The 27,465-nt window shown below is 47.2% G+C and overlaps 1 protein-coding gene across 8 annotated transcripts; it reads right to left on the bottom strand.

The window, feature by feature from the left end:
- Positions 1 to 22,495: 22,495 nt before the first annotated feature.
- On the bottom strand, positions 22,496 to 27,243 carry LOC123052270 (heterogeneous nuclear ribonucleoprotein 1). Of its 8 annotated transcripts, XR_006424545.1 has the most exons (5): positions 26,837 to 27,235; positions 26,280 to 26,526; positions 24,969 to 26,145; positions 24,171 to 24,241; positions 22,496 to 23,032 (listed from the first exon to the last, which is right to left on the bottom strand). XR_006424545.1 is itself a non-coding variant. In XM_044475399.1 (4 exons), the coding sequence occupies exons 2-4, from the start codon at positions 26,499 to 26,501 to the stop codon at positions 23,019 to 23,021; spliced, it is 1,413 nt and encodes a 470-aa protein (XP_044331334.1). In that variant the 5' UTR covers positions 26,502 to 26,526; positions 27,001 to 27,194; the 3' UTR covers positions 22,496 to 23,018. The 8 variants fall into 8 exon arrangements, 6 of the variants coding, with proteins under 6 accessions (XP_044331334.1, XP_044331329.1, XP_044331331.1 ...); XR_006424544.1 differs by lacking the exon at positions 26,837 to 27,235 and having other exon boundaries at positions 26,280 to 26,542; XM_044475399.1 differs by lacking the exon at positions 24,171 to 24,241 and having other exon boundaries at positions 27,001 to 27,194.
- Positions 27,244 to 27,465: the final 222 nt, after the last annotated feature.

Genomic DNA, 27,465 nt, shown 5'->3' with positions numbered 1-27,465 from the left:
GTAAACATCGCTCTCACGTCATGATCATCGCATTACCTATACGTGCAACTGTTGTTGTAGTAATCTGTGAGCCACGAGGACTCAGCAATCCCATTACCATGGGTATCAAGACTATCAAAGCTTAATGGGTATGGAAAGGATAAGTGGTGAGGTTGCAGCAGCGACTAAGCATTGTGTGGTGGCTAACTTACGAGTACAAGAGTAAGATGAGAAACTACGCAGACGGTCGCAACTAGTAATGACCACTAAGTGATCCTGAACTACTTACGTTCAAACATAACCCAACTGTGTTCTCCTCTCGAACTTCCCCGAAAAGAGACAGTCACGGTTACGCACGCGGTTGGTGTATTTTAATTCAGATTACTTCAAGTCCTTTACAACCGGATATTAACAAATTCCCATCTGCCACATAACCGCGGTCACGGCTCTCGAAAGTTTAAACCCTGCAGGGATGTCCCAACTTATCCCATGACAAGCTCACAATCCGCGGAGACAATCCTCCATCGCGGGATCCTCTGATCAGACTCGGAATCCCGGGCACAAGACATTTCGATAATGGTAAAACAAAACTAGCAAGACCTCCCGATGCACCAACCTAGCCTGATAGGAGTCGCACGTATCTCGTTCTCAGGGTACACCGGATGGGCCAGACGTCGGGTTGGCTGAGACCCTAGTTGCCCAGGGGGCGCCAGACATCGCCCAGTTTGGACCAACACTCATGAGGAGCATTGGCCCGGGGGTTGATTAAGAGTCCTCGAGTGCTAGCCGGTCCCTATGCAAGTTTTAGTTGTTATTAGGCAAATGGTAAAACCCTTGTTGGGCCTTGCTGGAAGAGTTTTATTCAAAGCGAACTGTCAAGAGGGGCCCATAAACCCTCACTGTGTTAGGGACGCAAAATCAAGGAACATAACACCGGTATGACGGAAACTAGGGCGGCAAGAGTGGAACAAAACACCAGGCAAAAGGCCGAGCCTTCCACCCTTTACCAAGTATATAGATGCATTAATTAAATAAGAGATATTGTGATATCCCATAATGTCCATGTCCCAACATGGAACAACCTGCAACTAGCAACGCTATAAGAGGGGTTGAGCGAAGCGGTAACATAGCCAAACAACAGTTTGCTAGGAAGGGTGAAATGTTAGAGGCTATCATGGCAATTTGGGAGGCTTGATAAACAAGTGGTAGGTAGCGTGACATAGCGATAGCATCGAGACAACTAGCATAGCAAACATAGTAGTGAGATCCAAGGTGATGGTCATCTTGCCTGAAATCCCGCTAGGAAGAAGATCGAGTCCATGAAGAAGACGAACGGGCATAGTCGAACCAAGCGTAGTCGAACGAATCCTCATGATCGCAACGAAACAGGAACTATCGAGAAGAAGCACACCCGGAAATAAGCAAACAACATGGTAAACACACAACACATAACATGACAAGATGATCAACCAAGTATGATGCATGACAAGGCTATACGATGCTACTCATGGCAAGAGATGATGCATACAAGAAAAACACATCAAAGCAAGTTTAAATGATGCCGGAAACAACATATAACAATTTCGGTAAGTCCTCATATGCAAATTTCGAAATTGGTCCAGATCTGAATAACACATTATGTTGAAGTTGTTAAACAGCAAGTTAAAGTGCACCATGAAGATCTACGCGTCTTTCTAGTCAAATTACATATAAAGTTCGTTTAATTCGGAGCTACGGCCTAGAAGATATGAGCAAAACAAGTTAAACATGGCATTTATGCAAAAGCAAGCAAAACACAATCACAAACACTCCAAAATATGGATGCAACATGGCATGATGAATCTACATGCAAAATCAAGCAAGTTCCATGTAGAGCATGCTCCAAACGGAGCCACGGTTCAACACACACTCAATACAAGTTTCAAACACAATCTGCCCAAAACAGCAACTAAGCACTTTGCAATCAAGGAAACAACATGCTACAGGAAACATATGGGCATAAACATGACACGCACTTCAACTACAGATTACATACTTTAATTAGCATCAAGGTTCAAGTTCATAGGCATAAGGATTAATCCAACATGATCAAAGCAAAAAGTAACTTAATAACACAGATTATGACTTGGTGAAAAACAGGGCATACATGTGAGCAGGAATAACATGTTGACATATTGGAGGCATGAAACAGACATGCTACAATGCATCAACATAACAAGAAAAAGCATTGCCTTAAATTACAGGTTAAACATGGCAAAACATGATTACTAAGAATATCCATACAACCTCTAGATCAATGGCAATCATCAAGACAAGTAAGCAAGCCATAACAGATTCTCAGACTTCGTAAAAAACAGTATAGCAGAAAACAGATTCATGATGCATAATTTGAGACAACAAAAGTATATGCTACAGGAACATATCATGGCATCAAAAAGCATGGAAAGCATATACATGTAGAGCACTACAAAACATGAACACTGAGCTCCTGCTAGAAAACACTAGAATATGCTCAAAACATCATGGCAAGATTGCAAATAATAACAGTTTCACAGACAAAAAAACTGATCATGGCAGAAACAGCGACAAGTAGGCATGTTTGTGAGCTTGTGCAACTCATATCAAGGCATTTCATGGCATGTGAATATAACCAACAGCAAGAAGACATATTTTTGCAGCTACTCATGTCAAGAACATGGTCATAGGAGGCATAGAACACTAGCTATTCACATGGCATGAATGAACTTACTGTTAACAGACTGACAGCAACATTATTTAGCAAATTTAGAGCATGTTAAGGACAAGCTACAGCAGGCCATAAATGCAAGTAAGGGCATGGATGGATAGAGCATAATAAGATCTAAAAAACATCCTTACTGAGAATCTCCAGATTATGCATGGATTCACTAGTAGCATCAGGTTAATCAGTCATTGAAATCAGCAACAGCAAATAGCCTACTTTGCATGCTTGTGCTAGTCACCACAGGGCACATAAAAATATATAGATTGCAGCACTCTAAATATGGCATGAATATGCTTCTAAAACAAGTTGACATGATGCTCAAATGATAAACACACAAAATGCTACGAAAAAGACAAATCAGCAAGTTATAACAGTTTTCAGCAATTAACAGCACATAGCACTTTTACAACAGAGATTAATATGGCAAGATGAACTATAGTATGAATGAAACCACTACCATCACGAAGATCACAAAGAGTAGAACAACTTTGATATATAACACATGTTCATATGATGCACAGTTACCGAGATACATGCATGACAACATGCAATGTGATGATAATTTTCAGAAAGACTTGGTCGTTTTAGGGGAAGGACGGTGGGCTTCTCACCACAGGGGCTAAATGGGCCGGTTGGAGGGGCAAGGCTGCTGGGCCTCGGGCGCGCGGCCGAGGCCGGCCCAGGAGGCGTCGTCCTCCTCCCCGATCCCGCTGGGGTCGCCGGCGGCGGCTTCGGTGGTGGATGGAGGGGCGGCGAGGATCTGGGGGTGGCGCGAAGGCGGCGGGGCTCGGGGTCGAGCGGGAGCTTGGGTCCCTGGCGGAGCGCTCGCGTGCAGGAGCGGTGGCAGCGAGCGGGTTGGCTCGGCCCGGTTCAGGCCCGGCGCGGGCTCGCGATGGGCCTGGAGGGTTGCGGCGGCGGGGGAGCTGCGGGAGGCGACGTGGCGGCGTCTGGTTGGTGGATGGCGGCGGCTGGTGGCGGCGCGGCGAATCGGAGCGTGCCAAGTGGCGGGGACGTGGTGGCCGGCGGGAAAACGGAGGGGAGCGGCGGCGCTGATAATTGGGCGGCGCAGAAACTGAGGAGGAGGATGGCTGCTGCCCAAAATGGCAAGGGGAGGTGTTTAAATAGGAAAAGGGGGTAGGATTAGGGTTAGGAGGGGGTTTTAGGTGGTTTCGGACCCTCGGATCACGATCGTGCGGCTCCGGACAGAGGGGGGACTAGGTGGGCTGTGTAGAGGGGTTGGGCAGAGATGAGAGGGAAGGAGTGCAGCCCAACACCGGTTTTCGGAGATCGAAAACGTCCGACGAGAAGACCGGCTATATTGCCGCTATAGTTATTCGTTGGGGCATCAAACGGACTCCAAATGCGATGAAATTTGACAGACGGTCTACCTACACCATAACAAGACCGCACGCCGACTTTCATCCCATTCCGAGAACACTTTTACGCCACTTATAAAAATAATATTTCGGACGTGTCGTGGGCGCGTGCGAGTGTGTCGGATTCCAAAACGGACAACGGGGAAAACTGGGAAATCCGGACGGATCAAGTTTTGAAAGACATGCTGATGCAATGCACATGATGACATGGCAAAGTGCAATACGCAAGCGAATGACATGGCAACGACGGCGAATAACTGGGAGACACTTGGCGCATCGGTCTCGGGGCGTTACATGACGTCCCACGAACTCTTGATCCAGCAGAGGGTCGAGGGAGAGTACCTTCAGCACGACGGCGTGATGACGGTGATGGTGATGTGATCCGGGGCTTCGCCTAAGCACTACGACGCTATGACCAGAGGAGTAAACTGTGGAGGGGGGCACCGCACACGGCTAAGAGAACAATTGATGTGCTATGGGGTGCCCCCTACTCCCGTATATAAAGGAGAGGGAGGAGGTCGGCCAAGGGGCGCGCCATTGGGGGGGCCGACTAGGACTCCAAGTCCTATTCGCCCCCCTCCCCCCCCCCCCCCGCCCCTCCTTCCAACGGAGGGGAAAGGGGGAAAGGAGGGGAGAGGAAGAGGGAAAGGGGGGCCGCGCCCCCTCCCCTTCCTATTCGGACTCCCCTTGGGGGGCGCACCTCCCTCTTGTGCATTGTCCCCTCTTCTCTCCCATGGCCCATGAGGCCCATTAACTTTCCTGGGGGGTTCCGGTAACCTCCCGGTACTCCGAAAAATCCCCGAACCTTTTCGGAACCATTCCAGTGTCTGTATATAACCTTCCAATATATCAATCTTTACCTCTCGACCATTTCGAGACTCCTCGTCATGTCCGTGATCTCATCCGGGACTCCGAACAAACTTCGGTCACCAAAACACATAACTCATAATACAAATTGTCATTGAACGTTAAGCGTGCGGACCCTACGGGTTCGAGAACTATGTAGACATGACCGAGACACATCTCCGGTCAATAACCAATAGCGGAACCTGGATACTCATATTGGTTCCTACATATTCTACGAAGATCTTTATCAGTCAAACCGCATGACAATATACGTCATTCCCTTTGTCATCTGTATGTTACTTGCCCGAGATTCGATCGTCGGTATCCTCATACCTAGTTCAATCTCGTTACCGGCAAGTCTCTTTACTCGTTCCGTAATGCATCATCCCGCAACTAACTCATTAGTCACATTGCTTGCAAGGCTTATAGTGATGTGCATTACAGAGAGGGCCCAGAGATACCTCTCCGATACTCGAAGTGACAAATCCTAATCTTGATCTAGGTCAACCCAACAAACACCTTCAGAGACACCTGTAGAGCATCTTTATAATCACCCAGTTACGTTGTGACGTTTGATAGCACACAAGGTGTTCCGCCGGTATTCGGGAGTTGCATAATCTCATAGTCAGAGGAATATGTATAGGTCATGAAAAAAGCAATAGCAATAAAACTAAATGATCATTATGCTAAGCTAACGGATGGGTCTTGTCCATCACATCATTATCTAATGACAACACATGTCTATGGTTAGGAAACTTAACCATCTTTGATCAACGAGCTAGTCAAGTAGAGGCATACTAGGGACACTTAGTGTTGTCTATGTATTCACACATGTACTAAGTTTTCGGTTAATACAATTCTAGCATGAATAATAAACATTTATCATGATATAAGGAAATATAAATAACAACTTTATTATTGCCTCTAGTGCATATTTCCTTCAAAGTTACCTTCGGGGGAAGATCTTGCTATCCCTGACCCGGAGGGGCAACTGGTGGCGGATTTACGTGCTATTCTGGATTGGATGATGTCTTATCTGGCTTATCTGACTCGGGGTGAGCTCCCCAAGGATGAATTCTTGGCCAGACAGATTATCCGGCGATCTAAGTCCATGAAAATTGTCAATGGCGAGTTACACAAATGCGGCGTGCCTAGTGTGTTCCAACGTTGTGTTTCCCCTGAGGAAGGCCGTGAGATTCTTCAAGAAGTCCATGCGAGGGACTGTGGTCATCATGCCGGGTCAAGATCTCTAGTGGCCAAGGCTTTTCGACACGGTTTTTTCTGGTTGACGGCTCACGCTGATGCAGAAGATAATGTTCGCAAGTGGGATGGATGCCAGAAGTTTGCACGCCAAGCTCATGTGCCGGCTCAGGAATTGCGGATGATCCCAATAACTTGGCCATTTGCAGTCTGGGGGCTTGACATGGTCGGGCCCTTCAAGAGGTCTAAGGACAAGAAGACTCACCTTTTGGTTGCAGTTGATAAATTTACCAAGTGGATTGAAGTAGAGCCAGTCAGCAATTGTGAGGCGGCAACTGCAGTTCAGTTTGTGAAGAAGCTGATCTTCCGCTTTGGTTATCCTCATAGTATTATCATTGATAATGGGACAAATCTATCTAAAGGTGCTATGAAGGAGTTCTGTCAGAGAGAACATATTCGGCTTGATGTTTCATCCGTGGCTCATCCATAATCCAATGGCCAGGATGAGCGTGCTAATTAGGAGATATTACGAGGGATCAAGCCCCGGCTCATGGTTCCTTTGGAGGACACTTCGGTTTATTGGGTTGAAGAGCTTCCTGCAGTTCTTTGGAGCATAAGGACTACCCCAACAGATCAATAGGCCACACGCCATTCTTCATGGTCTATGGTGCCGAGGCAGTTCTCCCAGGTGACATCCGACATGATTCACCCAGGGTGGTGGCTTACGTCGAAAAAGATAATGAGACGGCTCGTCAGAATGCCTTGGATGCTTTGGACGAAGAACGTGATCTGGCGGTGGCTCGATCTGTGATTTATCAGCAAGACCTGCGCCGCTATCATAGCCGCAGGATTCAAAGCCGCACTTTCCAGGAAGGCGACTTAGTGCTCCGTTTGATTCAAGATCAGACAGGCATGCATAAACTTTCCCCTCCTTAGGAAGGGCCCTTTGTGGTTAGCAAAAACTTCAACAACAGGTCATATTATCTCATCGATATGTGAACACAAGAAATCACGTACCTCTGAGGAGGAGACCAACAGGCCTTGGAATATTGCTCATCTTCGGCCTTACTATACTTGAGCCACTAGCTCCAATCATTGTACATACATATCATGTATATATATTTTATGATCAAATATAATAAAGTCGTCATCCCCGAAACTCGGGGCCTCTATCATTTCATCTCACATATTGTGGATGAGTCTTTTATTTGTTTATCATAGGGCACTTGGGGGCTTCCAACTCACTGAGTTTAGCTTGCTCACCCTCTTGACCCAGCAAAAAATGCCACATTATTGGTTAAACCTGCTTGTCTGCTTGATCCTACTCCGAAAAGATGACCCGTCATACTCTTGTCAGTCAGTCTTTATGACCCTGAACTTGTCAAGGTTAAAACAGCGGCTTAAGCCATGTGAGAGCCGGCTTACGGAAAGCGAGGATAAACCAAGGCTATCATGCCAGCTTCATCAAAGCAAGACTTGAGCCTCGAAAGCCAGTCTTTTTGTCGACGTGAAAGCCGACTCATAAATTCATTAAGGTTTATTCTATTTTTGCAGGAGTTTTTTGCTCTTAGTCACGTTATAGCAATGACTATAAGTCTCCGGGTCAAAAGAACTCTGGATTGCTTGTGATGAGTATTGAATTCTTATTGACCATGAGTCGCCAAATTATCATGACTATAAGTCGCCGTTGGACAAATTGCTGGGTTAATTTCACACCAATTATAACTTGGTGGAATTTTTTGCAGAAGTCAGAAGTCTCTGCATGAACAAGTTGCTACAGGCGGCTCATCAAATATATGTACAAGCAATGGTTGTATGATATTCAAGCACAAGACATCCACGGTAGGTTAATAACATGTATTGATCAAAAAAATCAAAGCAGCAGACAGATAAGTGTTCGAGCAAAAGTTCAACGTGCACGAAGACACGACAGAGTGACCAAAGTGTTTTAGCTAAGCCTATTACAAGGCTCCAGCATAGCTCAAAAATATTCAATCAAGTTTTTTGCAGAGTATGAACTACTCCTGCAAGCCGGACTCTGTGCCGTCCGGGTTAGCTCCTTGATGACCCCTAGCAGTTGATGCCTCCGAGTTATCCTGCGCCGACTTTTCTGCTTCTTGGATCTGAAGGTTGTCCAGATTCCAGTTGACATCTGTTAAGTCTTGGAAGATGGCTTACTCATGCAAGATGGGAGACGGGTCAACATCGGGTACAAAGAGATGATTACGTCGTTGGGGAGTCAAGTCAAGAGATCTCAGTGTTGGAGGTGGCACTCGTGTGTTGTTGCCGTCGTAAGCCGGCTGATATTTCTTAACCTCCATCTCTACAACAAGTTGACTCGCCACTGGCCGGGTCTCCCTCACACAACGGGCGTAATCCTCTTGTGAAAATTCAGTCCCATCATCTTTGAATTGTGGGAACCCGCCGGCCAACTCCAAAGGATCCAACTCTGAGGCATAAGCCATAGCCCGGCTTAGCGCAGTCATTGCTCCGGTCCGGGCAGCTGACCTTCTCAGTTCATCAATCTGCTTTGGGATGGTCGAGAGCCGCCTTGGTACATCTTTTATGAATTGCACTGGCTCTTTTTCACCACTCACAGATTTGATGACATAGATGCTTCCATCATAAAGTTGCTCTACAAGGGAGTACACGACCTTTAGCTTCATCACGTTGTCCAGGAGGTTGCGAGTTCTATCACCTGCAAGAAATTGGAATGCGTGGGCCGCCAGGCGAGTTATTACCTATACATGATTTGTCAGGTGAAGTTTTTGAAAGGGGCCTGAGGGGTCACTTACCAAAGATGGCATGGGTCATTTGTGATATATGTCGTTTTAACCCGGCCAGCTCCTCACTAACCGGTGCCAATTGCCTTTCGGCGGCTTCTGCATGTTGGATCAGGGCGGCTTTCTCAGTTTCAAAACATTTCTTCTCTGTCTCAAAGCTCGCCTTGATTTTTTTCCAACTCTTCCAAAGAAGATTGCAGGCTTGATTCAGCCTTCGCTCGCAGAGCTTGTTTAGATTCAAGTTCTTTTTTCAAGCCGGTCACATTTGACTCGGCCATACTCAAAGCTTCCTGGAAGATAAAGAAGTCATTCAGTTATAAAGTTTTTGGCTCAAGCCGACAATAATGTTCAACCCGGCACTTGGGGGCTATGGCCAATTCAATTTAAGTTGGGAAGTCCCAAGAAGATTGCAAGCAATATGCTTCGCACTTGGGGGCTAATGCATTTCATTTTTCTCCCTTACAGAATATAAAAAGACCCGAATCATCTCATAAAGATGAGACGGCCCTTGGGGGCTATAGGTTATTTCTTCGAAGGCTCATAATATTGAAAGATCCGACTCATCTCATGAAGATGAGCCGGTCCTTGGGGGCTGCATGGCATTTGTTTTCCTAAGGATCTATTTGAAGAACCGGCTTATCATTGGCATGATAACCCGGTCCTTGGGGCAACATTTCTAGCTCTACAGAATTATGTCTAAGTCTTAAACATACTCAAGATTTCCTATGGTTAAGACTTGGGGGCTACATAAGGATATATACTGCATTGGAGAAGATTGAGCATACCTCGTATTTCTTCTTCATCGTACTAACGAGGCTGGCTTCCATGTCTCGGCTTGTAGAAAGGCGGCTTAAATAGCCGGCATGCAATTCATCTGTGCTGAAATCTTTGTAGTTCGGCAACTCAAGCTTTGGTTTTTCCCTTCTCAAACAAGGGTGTCTCGTCCTTGGCCGTAAGCTTGATCAGCACATTAGAGGTCTCTGGAGTCTTGTAACCTGACAAGAAGAAGAGAAGAAGACAAGAAGAAGAAGAAGCAGAAGAAGAAGAAGCAACAACAACAACAACAAAATAAGGAGAGGACGAGGATGGACAACAACAACAGCAGAAGAAGAAGAGAAGAAGACAAGAAGAAGAAGAAGAAGCAGCAAAAGAAGAAGCAACAACAACAAAATAAGGAGAGGATGAGGATGGACTTCCAACTAGTTCGGCATCTATGAACTATCCCCTATTGATCCATTTGTCTGTTTATTTTTACTAATATTTGTTAGTAGTTAGGATGAACTGCGATTTGTTTCCTAGCTAGGACTGAAAGTATGTTCAGATAGTGTGTGGTAAGGTCATCACTAGTGAGAAGTGGTCATAGCACCTTCTGCAGTTTGCAACCAAACAACGTGTAGTTTGTGCGCCCAGTGCAACGCATGCAACCAAACGGCGGGTCAATATTGCTTCCTCATGCAGCCAACCTAGATGCAAGCAACCAAACTATGTGCAGATGATGGGTTTGGGCCTATTTTACCTCACAGACCCATCTGAGACATACATGTAAAAAGGCAAAAAACGGTGCAGGCAACCAAACACGCCCGTTGAGGCTAGAGGCGATGACGACTTTGGGCGTCGTTTTCCTTATTGGAGGCATCGCCAAGGAGCTCACCATATCTCTAACGGCCAAGTGTAGTGCTCTCCGCACGAAAGACCTATGATAGGTTTTATTGGATAGGATGTCGACAATGTCTTTGACGTTGCTCCCTCTTTCCAGGCGTTGTCTTGGAGATACCGACTATAGCTTGCTCGTGAGCACTTGGGTGAGGGTTAATGGGTGTGCTCTCTATGTATGTTGATAGGGGTGTGCTCTCTATGTATGTTGTGTTGGATCAGCTTGGTTAGTGGGTTCTCTTTGTTTGGCGTTTTTAGACCTATTAGCTAGGTTGCGTGCCTGATGTAAGGGTTAGTATCTGATTTTCCTTAACACACTTGAGTTTGTATGGTTTTCGGCTCACGTAACAAGGTTGTTCCTTGCGCGGTCAAAGAAATTCAATGGTTCCTTTGGCAATGAATATCCTGTTGATGATTGTTTGACCAAAAGAAAAGCACTACTAGGCAATGTTGGGACATCTAAGTCATATACCATTCATTCCACGTGAAGATTTTGTATGGGTTTTTTTCCTTTCTATTTTCAGTTTGTCTAATTCACATCTAGATGTTTTTTAAGCATGACACATCTAAGCTCCCACAAATACATAATGCAGCGACATGAAAAAAAACTATGACAAAAAAATAAACCACAAACAGAGTGGACATCAGCTTGGATGTGACATAACTATGTCACTATGTCACATCTAGATATGTCCTAAACATACCCTTTTATTTTTCCTTCTTACGTTGATTGAGTCACTCAAATGTGTAATACTTAGGGCACATTTAGATGTGCACTACACAGACCCTTTAAATATTTCCTTTATGTGGCATAAAGTCAAGTCGAGATAGGCGAACACACAAGTCAATGGATGTCAGCACCCCTGGGCCACCTGGCAGCGACGGGCCTGGCTCGCCCACGACGACCAGACCAGCGCGGGCTCGCAAGGCCAACCCCAGGGTGGTTGGGCCAGAGTGGGTGTGAGCCGGCCCAGCCCAGACGACCACCTACTTATCCACCCACTCCATCGAGAAGCGTCATCCAGTGGATCACGGCATCGGCATCGGCTCCATTCCCCGTTCCCCTCTCTCTCTCAAGAACCCTAGCTCCAGTTTGTGAGATTTGCATGTAATTGCCACCAATTTGTATTCTGAGAGTGATTCCTCCTTGTAATACATACAACCTATCCCGCTCCTAACATCTGGTATCAGAGACCAGCCACCACTCTTCCTCCGCGCGAGATCTGGCGCAATTCATCGAGACCCGCCGTCTTCGTCAAGCTCGGGTGCAGATCGAGGCCATGGATCCCACCATGAAGGAGTACATGGACAAGCTCACGTCCTCCATGGACGAGTTCCGCGTCGAGCTGCGCAACAACACAGCGGCTGTGCATGCCAACACCGCCAAGGTCAACAATCTCCTCGCGTGGCGGCCTGATCTAGAGCGTCGCGTTGCGGATCCGAGCACCGCGGTGGCCGATCTTCAACAAGGGCGCGCGCCTGCGGCGGCGGCGTCTGGTGTGGCAGCGCTCGGGGCGACGGCCCCCGCCCCCTCCCTTGCAGCGGCCGGGAGCCTCCTCGGCTCCGGCATCAACGCGCAGGAGCTGCCCCACGGGTCTGATGACCACAGCGACGCATTCCTCCACCAGGAGTCGGTGCCGGCCGTGACGCCGGTGCCCCTCCCGGGCATAGGTCAGTTTCCCGCACCCCCATCTCTGATTCCCGCGACTTCGCCGTTTTCTCATGCCAGCCAGCTCCTCGCGGGCTTGGGACAGGCACACCCTTCGATTTGTTTTCCCAAATTCACGGGCGAGAACCCAAAACTCCGGAAAACTCTATGTGAACAGTACTTCTCTATGTTTAACATCCACTCCTCGTTCTGGGTACCCATGGCATCCTTGAATTTCTCGGGGTCGGCCGCCATATGGCTGCAATCGATCCAGAAGAAGCTTGCAGGCTTCGATTGGGAGTCGTTGCTAATCTTTTATGCACCCGTTTCGGGCGCGATCGCCACCAGTTGCTCATTCGTCAATTCTACACCATTAAGCAGACATCTACTGTGGCTGATTACATTGAGCAGTTCCAACTTATTATTAATCATTTGGCCTCTTATTCTGATGCAATACACCCTTACTATTATCTTACTCGCTTTGTGAAGGGACTCCACGCCGACATCCGGGCGGTGGTGCCGGTCCAGCGACCACCAGATCTGGACACCGCCTGTTCCCTCGCGCTACTTCAGGAGGAAGTGGCTGGAGGTGTGCATCATCCCCTTCCGCACCCACCAGCGCCGCATTCGCTGGACACAGGGCAACGCTCCGGGGCGCTGCCATTGTCGGCGCCTCCACCGCAGCCAGTCGCTGTCGCGCCAATGCCAGCGACCAATTACAAACGCGGCATCGAGGGCGCTCGTGCGAACAGCAACAAGGTGAAAGCTCTCCGTGAATACCGCCGCGCCCGCGGCCTCTGCTTCCAGTGCGGCGAGCGGTGGGGCCACGATCATACGTGTCCTGCCACAGTGCAGCTGCACGTAGTGGAGGAGCTTCTGGAGCTCTTCGGCATCGATTCCGTCTTCGAGGGAGAGCAGCAACCAGCGCCAGAGGCTGTGATGGCCATATCCAAGCATGCTCTCACTGGTGATAAGTCGCCCAAGGCGTTTCAGCTCCACGCGTGGCTGCAGGGGCATGAGATCCTCATGTTGGTGGATTCCGGCAGCTCTACATCGTTTGTCGATACTCAATTGGCTACCCAACTGACAGGAGTTACCCCATTGAGCTGTGTTGGGCATGTCAAGGTTGCTGGTGGTGGTGAATTACAATGTGTAGCCTCTATTCCAGCATGCAGGTGGGCTTCGCAAGGACATGAATTCACTACAGACTTCAAAGTTCTTTCTCTGGGTATGTATGATGCAATCCTTGGAATGGACTGGCTTGAGGAGCACAGTCCGATGACAGTGGACTGGAAGGGCAAGCATATCTCCATTCCAGAGGCCACGAGCATTGTTCACCTTCATGACACCCATCTACACCTTCTTGTGAAGTCATTAACAGCATGCAACTGAACAGCTTATGTCGTCAAGGGGCTGTTTCCCACATGGTTCAGCTTTACCAAGTGACTGTGGGAACGGGAGAAGAGCAAGAGGTCACCCCGGAATGTATCCGTGTTGTGTTGGACCAGTATTCAGAGGTTTTTGGCGAACCAACAGGATTACCACCAAAGCGCAGCTGTGATCATCATATTCCTCTGGTACCCGGTGCTCAACCTGTAAATATCAGGCTGTATCGTCACAAGCCAGAGCACAAGTCTGAAATTGAGGAGCAAGTGGCTGAATTGCTCAGGCAGGGGGTTATTCGGCGCAGCTCTAGCCCGTTTGCATCGCCAGTTATCTTGGTTAAGAAGAAGGATGGCACGTGGCATTTGTGCATTGATTATCGCCACATCAATGCTATGACATCCGTTGGTAGATTCCCAATTCCAGTGATTGAAGAGTTACTTGATGAACTTCACGGAGCAGTATGGTTCTCTAAGCTCGACCTCCGAGCAGGTTATTACCAAATCAGAATCGCGGAAGGCGACGAGTACAAGACTGCTTTCCAGACACACTCGGGGCATTTCAAGTTCCTGGTTCTTTCAATGGGTTTAGCAGGAGGGTCGTCCACCTTCAACGGCGAAATGACTAATACAATGCATCCTCTGCTCCGCAAGTGTGTCCTGCTGTTCTTTGACGATATCTTGGTCTTCAGCCGCACTTTGGAGGATCATATAGCTCATCTGAAGCAGGTTTTTCAACTCATGCAGTGAGACCAGTGGAAGCTCAAGGCTTCGAAATGTTGTTTTGGCCAGCAAAAGTTGTCCTATTTGGGGCACGTCATCAGTGCAGAAGGGGTCGCCACAGATCCTACTAAGATCCAAGCTGTCGAGCAATGGCCTACACCAACTGATGCTAAAGAAGTACGACGATTCCTCGGGTTGGCGGGCTATTACCGTCGCTTCATACGCCACTTCGGGATCATGGCAAGGCCCTTGTTCAACTTACTCAAGAAAGGAGCTCCGTTTGTTTGGACTCAGGCAACAGAAGAATCCTTTCAGTTGCTCAAGAAAGGGCTCATCACAGCCCCGGTGCTTGCACTGCCCAACTTCTCTCAACCCTTCATCGTGGAAACTGATGCATGTGATGCAGGCGTGGGGGCAGTTCTGCAGCAGCAAGGGCATCCAATTGCCTATATGAGCAAAGCTTTGTGTCCCAAATTCAGAGGTTTGTCCACTTATGAAAAGGAGTATCTTGCAGTAGTAGTGGCGGTTGAGCAATGGCGACCCTATTTGCAGCACAGTGAGTTCGTGATCCAGACGGACCAAAAGAGCCTCATTCACCTGGAGGAACAAAGACTGACTACACCGTGGCAGCAAAAGGCTTTTACCAAATTGTTGGGACTCCGCTACACTAACAAATACAAGAAAGGGGTAGAGAATGGAGCAGCTGACGCACTGTCCAGAGCCACGCATGTTGATCAACTTCACACGGTCTCTTCTTGCAAGCCTAGTTGGATGGAAGATGTCCTCAGCAGTTACAATTCTAATCCTCAGGCACACAAGTTGCTGGAACAACTAGCCATTCGTCCGGATCCCAAGGGGCGTTTCACTCTAGAACAGGGGATCGTTCATTTTCGAGGGAGGATTTGGCTCGGTGGCGCAACAGCTATGCAGCAGCAGATCATTGCTGCGTTTCATGACACTCCGCTCGGTGGACACTCTGGTTTTCCGGTCACTTGGCGTCGGGTGCGCCGCTTGTTTGCATGGCCTAAAATGAAGACTCATATTCAGCACTACGTCCGTTGCTGCCCAACTTGTCAACAGGAGAAAACAGATCGAGCAGCGTATCCAGGGCTGCTTGAGCCTTCGCCAGTACCCAAGGAGTCCTGGGAAATGATAAGCATGGATTTTATCAATGGTTTGCCTCCTTCTGGCGGCGTCAACTGCATTCTGGTCATTGTGGACAAACTGACCAAGTTCGCCCACTTCCTTCCGTTGGCTCACCCGTACACGGCCTCCAAGGTTGCTCTGTTGTACATGAACCAAGTTTATCGGCTACATGGATTTCCAGGTTCGATCGTATCCGACCATGATCCCGTGTTTACGAGTCATTTCTGGCAAGAGTTGTTTAAATTACGCTGGGACTGGCCTGCGCATGAGTTCTGCCAATCACCCAGAGACTGACGGGCAGACGGAGCGAGTCAACCAATGTCTTGAGACCTTTTTGCGGTGTTTCACTCAAGCATGCCCTCATCGCTGGAGTTTCTGGATTCCCCTGGCCCAATTCTGGTACAATTCGTCGCACCATTCTGCTATTGGCATGTCCCCTTTCCGAGCCATGTATGGCCATGAACCTCGGCAATGGGGGATAACAGCGACCAACGCCTGCTCAGTTCCAGCTCTGCGATCCTGGCTGGATGAACGAGCTGTGGTGCAGGATCTACTACAGCAACACCTGAACCACGCTCGGCAATGCATGAAACAGCAAGCTGATAAGAAGAGATCTTTCCGAGTCTTTGAAGTTGGCGATTTCGTCTACCTGAAGCTGCAACCTTACATTCAGACTTCGGTTGCTCAACGGGCCTGTCACAAGCTCTCCTTCCGGTTCTTCGGGCCTTACAAAATCATTGCTCGGGTCAACGATGTTGCTTACAAGCTGCAACTTCCGGATCAAGCACAAATCCACCCAGTCTTCCATGTTTCACAGCTTCGGAAAGCGCTGGTCCCAGGTACGATAGCTTCCAGCAACCTCCCTGTCCATTCTGACATCCATGTGGTTCCTGTGAAGATCATGGAGCGCCGCTGGCGCCAACGACGAGGGGCTATGGTGGAGCAAATCCTCGTTCGTTGGTCCAACCCAGCGGCCGTGGAGGATTCCTGGGAGGACCGTGCTGCGCTGCAAGCTCGATTTCCGGCTTCTGAGGCTTGGGGGCAAGCCTCATCTCAAGAAAGGGGGGATGTCAGCACCCCTGGGCCACCTGGTAGCGACGGGCCTGGCTCGCCCACGACGACCAGACCAGCGCGGGCTCGCAAGGCCAACCCCAGGGTGGTTGGGCCAGAGTGGGTGTGAGCCGGCCCAGCCCAGACGACCACCTACTTATCCACCCACTCCATTGAGAAGCGTCATCTAGTGGATCACGGCATCGGCATCGGCTCCATTCCCCGTTCCCCCCTCTCTCTCAAGAACCCTAGCTCCAGTTCGTGAGATTTGCATGTAATTGCCACCAATTTGTATTTTGAGAGTGATTCCTCCTTGTAATACATAGAACCTATCCCGCTCCTAACAATGGAGAATAGAAGTAAATAGAAAGTCAAAGAAAGAAGCAGTTGTACCAAATCTCTCCCCTCTATCGGAAGGATGGCAATGAGGTGTCGAGACTTGAGCCTCTCTCTTCAAGAACCTCATGACAAGCAATCGGGCATCAAACTCATGCTTGATCACGTAGACCACCTTCACCACGCAAACGCCGCTAGTTTCATGATCGCGTGTGCAAGTGCTACACTGGAAATGGGACTAGAAGTGCACGAAGAGGGCAATGCATGGTGGGGACGGAAGGAGAAGAAGAAGAGGAAGTAAGCACATGATTTAGGCACGTTTACAGTTGCACCAACTGAGAAAAAATGACAGAATGGCAAACAAAATGTTCAAAATAGCAGGCCAATATTTGAACACGGGCGTCAAAAGAGCAATAGTGATTTTTGGTTAATGCCATAAAAAATAGGTCGAGCTTCCCAATAGCGGATCTCAGGTTCAAACCAAATTATCTTCATAATTTTTTGCGAGTGCAGCGATTTGGTGCCCAGACTCATCTGCACCCGGTAAGAAAAAAATCAAAATAAATACTAGAAAAATCAAAAAATTCCAAAAAATTTCCCCATGGTAGACAATTTATTGCATGAGGTTCGCTCCAAATATTAGCTCATTCGGACCTCTGAATAGCTCTCAGCAAAAAAGACAAATCGGGTCAAAACAGTACATGAGCAGTAACCTGTTTTACAGACCTTGAATTTGTCTTTTTTGCCGAGAGTTGCTCCGTTGTCCAAATGATTTGAAAATTGGGGCGAACCTCACGTATCAATTTTTTACCACGGGATTTTTATTGGAATTTTTTGAATTTTTCTAGTATTTATTTTGATTTTTTTCATTTAACACGGGTGCAGATGAGCCCGTGCTCAGAAAAGGATTTCCCATTTTTTGCAGGCTATCTATCGAGCTACAGGATGGATCCGTACATTGTCCTCACTGCACCATGCGGAAGTGCGGGAGTTTATGGTCTTTGCGTGCAACCAATGAGAGATTGTAGTACTTGATATATACAATCGGTTTGGATGACGATCCAATAGTAGACTATTTGTATAGGCATATATCCCTATTTTTGTCAATCGTGACTGTATTTTCGCTTTGTGCTTCGTTATTGGATTGTGATACTTAAGACTTTTTATAAATGGTTGTGTGCATCGCAATGATATACAGACTGGGGTTAATCCTTTTTTTAATAAAAAAATCAAACAATACGTTGCATAATAAACTTTGCGGTAGGGATGAAAACGAAGCAAAAAATCCGCTATTCTGGCGGAAAAATAGTAAATACGAAAGGGGTACATAAATGAAAATTTGCAAAATGAAATAAAATATATTCTCATGCGGAAGCGAAAACAAATGGTGTTTTCTGAGAAACGGACACAGAAAAGAAACCATCACTTTCTGTGAATAAGAAATCTTCCATTTCTAGTATGGGGTCAATGTTGCTTTGTAGCCCATCCGCCAAACAATACACGGTTGCGCAACGAATATAATGGCCCATGGGTGGCCCAACATCTTGTAACCACAATGAAGGTCAGGCTTAAATTCTAATTAAAAGATTATTTTCCCCTAAAAAAACTTAAGAGAGTATTTTGTTGTTACAATGGTTTGTATTTGTAAGGGCATCTCCAACGGCAACCCATAAAAACCCTCCCACATGCATCCGTGGACAGGGAGGCCCGTTTGCGGACACGGATGTGGAAGGCAGCCATCCAATACTAGCTGCATACATTTCAAACAGCATATTAACAACGCAGATAAAATTCATACAAACCGGCCAATATTCATCAAATTTCGGATAGAAAATAGCACAAATCATCCACGCATAGCTTGCAAATTAAGTCTAATACAACAGGGTCTCAAATTCGACTAGATCCCGGATGTCCAACAAGTTTTTCATGAACGGATCATGTCCTCCCACACATACTTTCCTTTCAGCTTCATCCAACAGTACGTGCACGTAAATGGCCGTCCCTCTGACCTGTGGTACACCACGACGGCGCGCAGGCTACATATAATGTGTAGACCAACGTTGACTGAATGAATCCCTCAACAAGTTGAGCAATAGGAAGTAAAACTTACCATCTCCACCATGTCCGCGTGCAATGGCGACTTGCCTCAAGCTAACTAACCAAGTTGCAAAACTTGATGACACTGACCTGAATAGCGTGCCAACGATACGACAACAACCTCACAGTGTTGTTGAATGATGTACATATGGTAGGACGCAATATGCTTTCCTGCATCAAACTTTTCATGCACTTGCTCCCAGAAGGGTGGCCCTCTGATCCTGCCTATGAAATCTGCGGATACGGCCAGCCATCCATCGCACAACAACTCATCCTCCATGGTCGAGTAGCTCCCCATTCTACGTACTCTAAAAACGGCATAGCATTTGAAAATAAGCTCAATGACATTTGACCGAACACCTGCCAGGCGTGGTGTCCGCCATGGAGGTCGTTGACAGGGGGCAGAGTGTACCTGGGTACAAACGGCTCCAGGGCTGAAAGCTTCGTCAAAACGGCGAGCGGGCGCGTCGGTGCTGGTTGCGGACGTCCGGCAATGCCTCTGTGGCGGCCGGAGACGAATTGCAACGGCGACGGAGGTGGAGGGTGCGGATGCAAAGCAAGGTGGGAAGGGGAGAGTGGAAGGAAATGGGACCGAGAGGAGGGATTGGGTGGGACAGGGGTGTCGAAGTCCTACATTTCGGGTGTCCGGACTCCTGCAAACCTCCCACACTTTGTCCCATTTTTGCGGAAGAAATCGCGTCCGAATCACCCCGCGGACCGATACAGGCCGGCGTCGGATGGCTTCCGCGGTCCGGATGATTGCGGGAGGTTTACGGGTCCGCCTTGGAGATGCCCTAAGAGGGCGACCTGATACACTATATTGATTTGCTTATATAGTGAACTTGTTCTTCTGGCTACCACGAATTTGTTTTGGCGTTGCCGAAAGTTAAAAATTATGCACAAATTCATATATCAAGTAATAACCATCATAATATTTTATAGTCACATTACCAATTGATTAAGTTCATTCATTTGTGCGTGTGTGTTTTCTATGGTTCAAGGGGTTTTTAGGTTCCGGTCAACATCCACTTCTGTTGTCGTGTCTCTTCCGTATCCGCTCCAAGTGTGTTTCCGATAATATATATTTCCATATTCGTTTCCCGGGTTTCTGCATTTGTTTTCGCCTCCACAAAAAAAGGGTAACACTCAGATTCGTCCGTTTTTATCTTTACTTTGTGGCGTGGCTAGCTCTCGTCTAGATGATAGTTAAAAAAGTCACCCCTAACTGAGAACCTTTTTGATAAGCTAGATGAGGGATACCCCGTGAAAAAAACTAGATTAGAACTGTAGTTTTCCCTAGGTGTTCACCATGCAACCCCAACCTTGCACGGTTGCCACCATTTTGTCCACACGACTATCTCCAACGGCTAGCCTTATTTAGATACCCAAAAACAATTTTAGGTGTGCAGAGAGAAGGTTTTAGATAGCCAAAAAAATCTTTTGTTTTTACAACAGACCTAAAATGGGATATCATAATTTTCAAAAGCAAATGAAACATGAAAACCCGACGGTGGGGAAGCCGGGAGGCGGATCCAATGGCTGAGCTCAATTTTCGGCCGGCGGAGGTCGCCGAGGACGAGATGCTCGCCGGAGCCAAGGAAAGGCAGCGAGCGCAGGGCAGGGGACAAAGAGGGGCCGCGGTATTGCCTAGTCCGACGGCGCCCGAGTGTCGGCAGCTCGGCCCGGCATCTTGGGCCTCGGCAGGGCCGAGGAACGATTGGAATCGGCGCGACCGGGCAACACTGTTGCAAGTTAAGTGGCGGCCATGGGGTCCCGGCAGACGACCCCGAGCGGCGGCAGAGCAATGGAATCAACCGGCACGGATGCTGGGTGGGGCGGCACGTCGGGAGACGGTTGCCAAATATAGGCTATATCCAGAAAAAAAAAAGCAGTTAATAAACGTTTAGTTTAGCTATTTAGGCTCTTTTTTGGGACCAAAAAGACTAAAATTTCGGTTCATAAACGTTTAGGTTATCTATTGAAGCTCTTTTAAGGATCATAAAGCCTAAAATTTCAGTTTTTCGCATTGAAGAAAATAGCGCCTTATAGCGGCGCTAATAGCATGCTATAGCGTGTACATAATTGTCTTGCTAAATAAATCAGTGTACAATGTCTCGTTAATAGCAATGCTGTAACGCACTATAGCACACTAATCGCGTAATTTAAGAGCACACTAATCACGTAATTTAAGGGGCGGCGCTATTTTGTGTAGCACAGTATTGTTTTTCCTTGGGTTTTGGTATTCGGCTCATTTTTAGGCCAGCTATTGGAGGGTTTTGGTATTCGGCTCATTTTTAGGCCAGCTATTGGAGATGCTCTAATAAGTTGTAGCACTCTAAGATCTCATGTTTCTCCTAAATCTCACTCACATCGTATAGGCTAACGCGACCGTGAATCACATACTGGACCGGCAGGCCATCCATACATAGCATAGCTACCCGTTTGTGCTTTCGTCCTCTTCATCAGCCGCTATTGTCGGAACCTGCAATAGTCTGGATGCTTTCACTTGACTACCCGGTGGCGGGGATCCCAAGCTCATAGCCATGGGTTGAACCCAAGATTTGGAGTGGGTCGAGGTGCCACACAAACACATGGCCATGAGTAGTCGGACCATAACAGTTCCGATGAACAGTCACTCGCTTTTGCTTTAGACAGTTATACGATTCCAAGCCGTCTGTTCTCCATCAGGTTCGCTAAGCACTTGGCTAGGCGTTGGGGATGCGTGGAAGGCACCAACCAGCACGACGGATGGCTGGTGGAGGGTACCGCACAACAAGGCTTCCTTCCACCGAGGAAGGTTAGGTTGGCAGGGCATCAGGGCAAGGTCACTGTCAACATAGGTCTTGGAGGAGATCGGAAGCTTGGAACTGCAGCTACCAAGACTACCACGGGGAAGAAGCTTCGCCCTGTCGTTGCCATGAGCAGAGGGTTCGCAAATCGCAATAGGAGAGAGTTAGCACCGCTCTCCTACACGCCAAACATTTGCAAATTTGCAAGCTTTCTATGGTTGTCTGAATTTCTGGAAATGTGTAGTGAAATGCCAGTCCAAACATGGACCGAAAGCATCGGCAACCATCAGACATGGAAAACCGTTAGGTGAAGCACTCTACAAGTTGGTGGCTGAAAGCGACGGGGTAACATGAAACGGTGAAGGCCGTGATGAGGAAGGAAACAAATCAAGATATATATGGAAGCAGAAAATAGCAAGCTATTTATAGAGGGAGGGAAAGTACACACAGCCTGTTGTACTTCAACTACCTAAAAGGCAAAGCCAAGGCAGTACCCCTCCACATGAGATCTAAAGCTACTTTCGAAAAGATGGAAATGGAAGACACGAGCACATGCATGCCATCCTGAGCTATGAAAAGCTTGCGTATGTGAGTACCTACCTACCGACTGATAGGCTTTAAAACAATCAAACACAGTGTGCAAATATGCATGACCAGATCCAAACTTGTATTTTTCCCAAAGAAGAAACTAGCAACGGCATAAAAATAGACACAGAAGAACAACAACAAGAAGAAGAAGCAACATAGTATGTACTTTGGGTGACTTTATTAATGGGGACCAGGATGGCATTGGCACCCCCAAATAGTTTTTACTAGTATAAAGCCGACCAAATCCTCTAGTAACAAATGAAATGGTTAAAAAAGGAAAAGAGGAAAAACACGCAAGCTAATGTTGCCATAAATGGGCAAGATAATACAGCATCCCTGGTATACAAGTTTGTCGTCCGTATGACAGAATTCCAGCTTATGTTGGAACACCTTCTAAGTGTGTGCCGCAATCACCACTGCACATCTCATTGGAAAACCAAAAGACCTAATACACGTAGAAAATTAAACTAAAATCTGAAACCTTCACAAAATGTTTGTATCCCGCTCCTCTAGCATGTTGGTTGGTGTCCGTAAACCACACCTCTGGTTAGCTAGAAACAATTAACTAACCTGTATATTAATCTGATATCACCAATTCACAGTACTGCACCTGAATACCTGATATAATGGGTGTCTTGCCTATCCCAAGTCATATATATGACTATAATAATATTCTCACCTAGGAAGTGATACCTGCAAAACGGTGCAACAAATCTTGATCAGATACAAACATTCTAGTATAGTTTCTCTTCACAGTATAGATTTCAAGAATATAATAAAGTGAGCATTGACAACAAACAGACTCGATTACTGATTACTGCATGTACGATGCACCTCAGATAATGTGTTGACTAGTTAGAAATTTAGTATCAAGTTACCAAAAAAACTTAACCATTTTCATTCCCAAACATATTATACAGGTTAAGTTGTAACAAAATACATGTGAGCGACTTCTTGTCACGCATGCCTGATCAGATAGCAAAAGTAAATATCAGCGACAGAGTATAGCTCATGTCCTCGAGACAAGGAGCCCTTACACCACATTTAACTATGATCTACACAGGAAATGGGGCAAGCAACAAGCACAGTTGTCCAAATTAAAATAGAAATTAACATCTCTACAACACCAGTTGAGCAACATGACCCAGTCCTTTGTGCATCAAAGTATAAAGATCAAAACTAACTTATGTAACAATTCTGACTCAGCGCATTTTCAAGAAAGCAAAATATTAACTACAACAATACTTTTTTCATTTGCAACTGCAACTGATTGACTATGCTGTAATTACAAAGTAGTTAGAATCGCTATCAAACTTCGTTGTAGTACATTGAATTATTTGAAACAAATAGGATTAACCTGTTGCCAGAATTCTAAACACATACAGACACAGAGAATTTATCACAAATTGGTATTAATAATAATAATAATAATAAATTATCATTCAATGGTTATCTTAGCTAGTTTCTAAAAATGCAAATTCATTCATGAGTATCTAAACTATCAATCAAGCACAGAAACAAATGACAGTAGCTTTGGAAATAAAACCACCAAGAAGTCCTGACAGAAAATGGTAATTTAGAACTATAATAATTCATTAGACAAAAGGAAGAACTAACATATGTCCATCCTCCACAGACCACAGACATGAGTCAATACATACTTCACTTAATGCAAGTTCCAAACTGATTTTAAACGTATTTAGACAAGTGATTTGCTCAGCCAATGACAACATTCGCATGCATACAAAATGTTCTCATAATTGCTTATGGCTCACCCTCTTTTCCAATTTTATTATTTATAGTTAAAATATATTGTTTTCTCATTTCTTACCCTTTATGTTGTTCAGGCACATGCATTACACATCTCCAATGCTATCATTTACCCTCAACTTCAGGATGGCACTACAATAACAAGGTTGTAGCAAATCTCAATTTTACTTATGGAAGAGCTGGTCACAAAATTTGTCCTAGTATTATGTCAAAGATCATAGAATAGATACAGGAACTAAACAAATCAGGATACTGAATACATCCTACACCGATCATTGCATCGATTTACTTGGCACAACTAAAATTGCAAAACAAATCATTGGTCCTTAATCCATTATGTTTGTCAGGCATTACATGGAAGCACATCCCAGGTCAATGTTATGGATGAAGGCAATGCTCCCTATTTGATCTATTCATTATCATTTAAAGCTGATGCGTCCAAAAGTTGTTGCTCTCGATAGTGCTTTCATTACAGCGAAAGCAGTCAGATAGTACCCAATGTTGTGTCAGTTAAATGTGATACGTATACTACCACAATATAATTACAAGACAATTCCTTCAAGTTCAATCCACTGACATACCAGTCAAATCTGATGTAAGCCCCAAGAAAGGTCTATTGATTATGCTCTAGCATCAACTGATTAAGCATATAGCATGCAATTATGCAACATTTTTCCTTTCCAAAAGCATAGATATGCAGGTGTAATGGTTCTAATAAACTGAATGGGTAGATCAATTGCTCTATTTAAATATCCGTTCTATGTTTTGAATAGCTGAGTTATGCAGCACCTTTAACTTTCAAAAAAAAGATGGGAAATTCATGTGTAACTGATAGCAAAATGTTGAAGCAGATACTGACCTCTGCTTGTCTGATTATTATTAACAGTATAGTTGCCCATGTAACTTGCTGGCATGTTCGATTTGATATCTGGATCGATATTTCCAAGATCATTATCAAAAGGAGGAATATCTATCTCAGATGACGTGAACCTCCAGGTTGAGTCACCATAAATAGAGTTGTTGCCATATGTATCTATGTTGTTCATTTCATATGCATTGGCTGATGCAGAAAAAGGTTCACCAATGGTGCCAGTTGGGTTGCTCCTTCCATAGCCGCCAGACGGCAAACCAAAGTTATCTCCAGCCCCACGGCCAATGTTAGACCCAAGGCTTGAAATGCTTCCCATCCCATGGGCAGAAGGACCTCCCCAATTTATACTGTCGCCAGTAATACCAACTTGACTCCCACTTCCAGATGGTACAAAAGAACTCATGTTTGCAGGGCTGTTCTGGTAGTTGACATTTCCATTACCCCAAACATTCCTTCCCATTGAACTCAATATTGATCCTGAATCGTCATTCAGACCAACATACCCAATAGGGCTGCCTAGTCTGTTTGAACCACCATTGTAGTATGAACCCATTTGCCGCCCATTTGAGTTATTGAGGAAACTAGAGTTTGCACCAAAATTCGCATTCATCCCAGTTTCAACATTCATGCCCATTCCATAACTGGGGCCAAATGAAGAAAACCCATTTCGTGCACCTGAAAGCAGCCCAAACCTTCCATCCACTCTCATGCCGTAACCTCCTATCGGGTTTGGGCTATATCCCTGGTTGAAGCCATTCAAGAAGTTGTGAACCCTGCTGATAGCAAGGTTCTGCCCTCCAGCAGGTGAGCGTGCGACAGGTCCAGGCGACTGCTCCTTTGGGACAGCTCTCTTGACTTCAACCATCTTGCCATTAAGCTCGTGGAAGTTCTTGTGCAGCGCCTTATCCACTGCATCTTCTGAATCATAGGTGATGAAGCCAAAGCCCCTGGGCCTCTGTGTGTTGTGGTCGTACATGACAACCACATCTGTTATCATACCGAATTGCTCAAAATACCTTCTGAATTCAACCTCAGTAACATTGGAGGCCAGCCCCCCAACAAAGATCTTTCTGGTACGGACTGGCCCAGGCGAGCCTATGCTGCTGCCATTGTTCTTGCTTGCAATGCTCTGGTCATCCCTGGGAACAGCTTTCTTGGCTTCGACCTGAATTGAATTGGCGCAGACAATTGAGCTCAAGCTTGATTGAACCACAGACAGGATTACAAACAGAATTCCCAACGAAATGCGCATGACTACACCTAGCAGAAGAAGGAGCGAGAATGGCATCACGTAATTACCATGCGGCCATCGATCATGTGCTTGTCCATGGTGACTCGCTCAGCAACGCCCGCCTCGGCGAAGACTATGAAGCCGAAGCCGCGGGCGCGGCCGGTGTTGCGGTCCCGCATGATGACAGCCTCGGTGACCTCGCCGAAGCGGCCAAAGTATTCACGGAGGCGGTCCTCGTCCGTCTCCCAGGAGATGCCGCCGACGAAGAGCTTCCCGGAGTCGGCCTCCATCGCGTCCTCCCCTCCCCTCCTACCCCTGCAATCCACAAGTCAGGGCGAATTCATACCAGCCAGCCATAGCAAATGCGGACAAAACCCCGACTTATCCACAAGGGCAGCCACAAAACGAAACGCGCACACGCCCCGCGCGCACGCAGGGCTAGCTAGATCCGAGCTGAAAGCAACGCGGCGATCGAGCCGCGCCCGCGGCCCACGCAGCAAAACGACAAGCGCGCCTCACAGGGCCGCGGAATTACGCGAGATCCGTACCAGATCCGGCCGATCCGGCGGCGATCGGCGCAGGGCGGAGCGGGGCGGAGCTAGCCGGGGCGGATCGGGCGACTCACCGATCGGCGGTCGGCGGCGGCGGTCGGCGGCGGCGGAGGAGGAGGTGGTGGGATCGGGGGAGCCGCGGGGCCGCTCCTCGCGATCTCCGGCGGTGCCAGCCAAGATCTCGATGCGGCCGGGGCGATGGGAAAGGGAGGGGAGGAAGGGGAGGTGGGGATGTTACTTGGGCTTGGACGCTTCGTCTCCTCCTCTCCTTTTTATCGAACCTTTGCTCGCTCCTCTCTCCCTCCCCCCCTCCGCTCGCTCGGTGCTACGCTGCGCTGCGCTGCGATGCGGTTGTTGTTTTTTACTTTTGCGCGGACGGAGGGGGGGTTGCCTTTTTTAATCGGTTTCCGCTGGCCTGGAATCGCGGTGCTCGGCTCGATTGGGAAAGCAGCAGCGGGGGCGGGGGCCGGTGGGGTGACGCGGATAATCGCATAAAACTATCCGGGAGGGCAGGTTGGTGCGTGCCGCCCGCTCCCTCGGCCCTGCCCTGCCCTGCCGCGCTGGACCCTGAGCTGGGCTGGTGCGCCGCGAGGAGGAAGACGAACCCAGCTGACGCTGCGTGCTAGCCGGAGATGAACCTGCCCAGTTTCAAATTCTCTTCTTTCTCGTGCACCGAAAGCTCCGAGCTTTTGAAATGGTATAG

Source organism: Triticum aestivum, chromosome 2D (assembly GCF_018294505.1).
Source record: "Triticum aestivum cultivar Chinese Spring chromosome 2D, IWGSC CS RefSeq v2.1, whole genome shotgun sequence".
NCBI classification, from domain to species: Eukaryota; Viridiplantae; Streptophyta; class Magnoliopsida; order Poales; family Poaceae; genus Triticum; species Triticum aestivum.
Note: the sequence above shows the minus strand (reverse complement) of the source record. Positions and strands in the feature narration are given on the sequence as shown.

Coding starts and splice junctions, on each gene's coding strand:
- LOC123052270 (XM_044475396.1), bottom strand. CDS start 26,501: ATGGAGGCCGACTCCGGGAAGCTCTTCGTCGGCGGCATCTCCTGGGAG. Junction 26,146..26,279: donor ACATGATCGATGGCCGCATG/GTAATTACGTGA, acceptor AATTCAATTCAG/GTCGAAGCCAAGAAAGCTGT.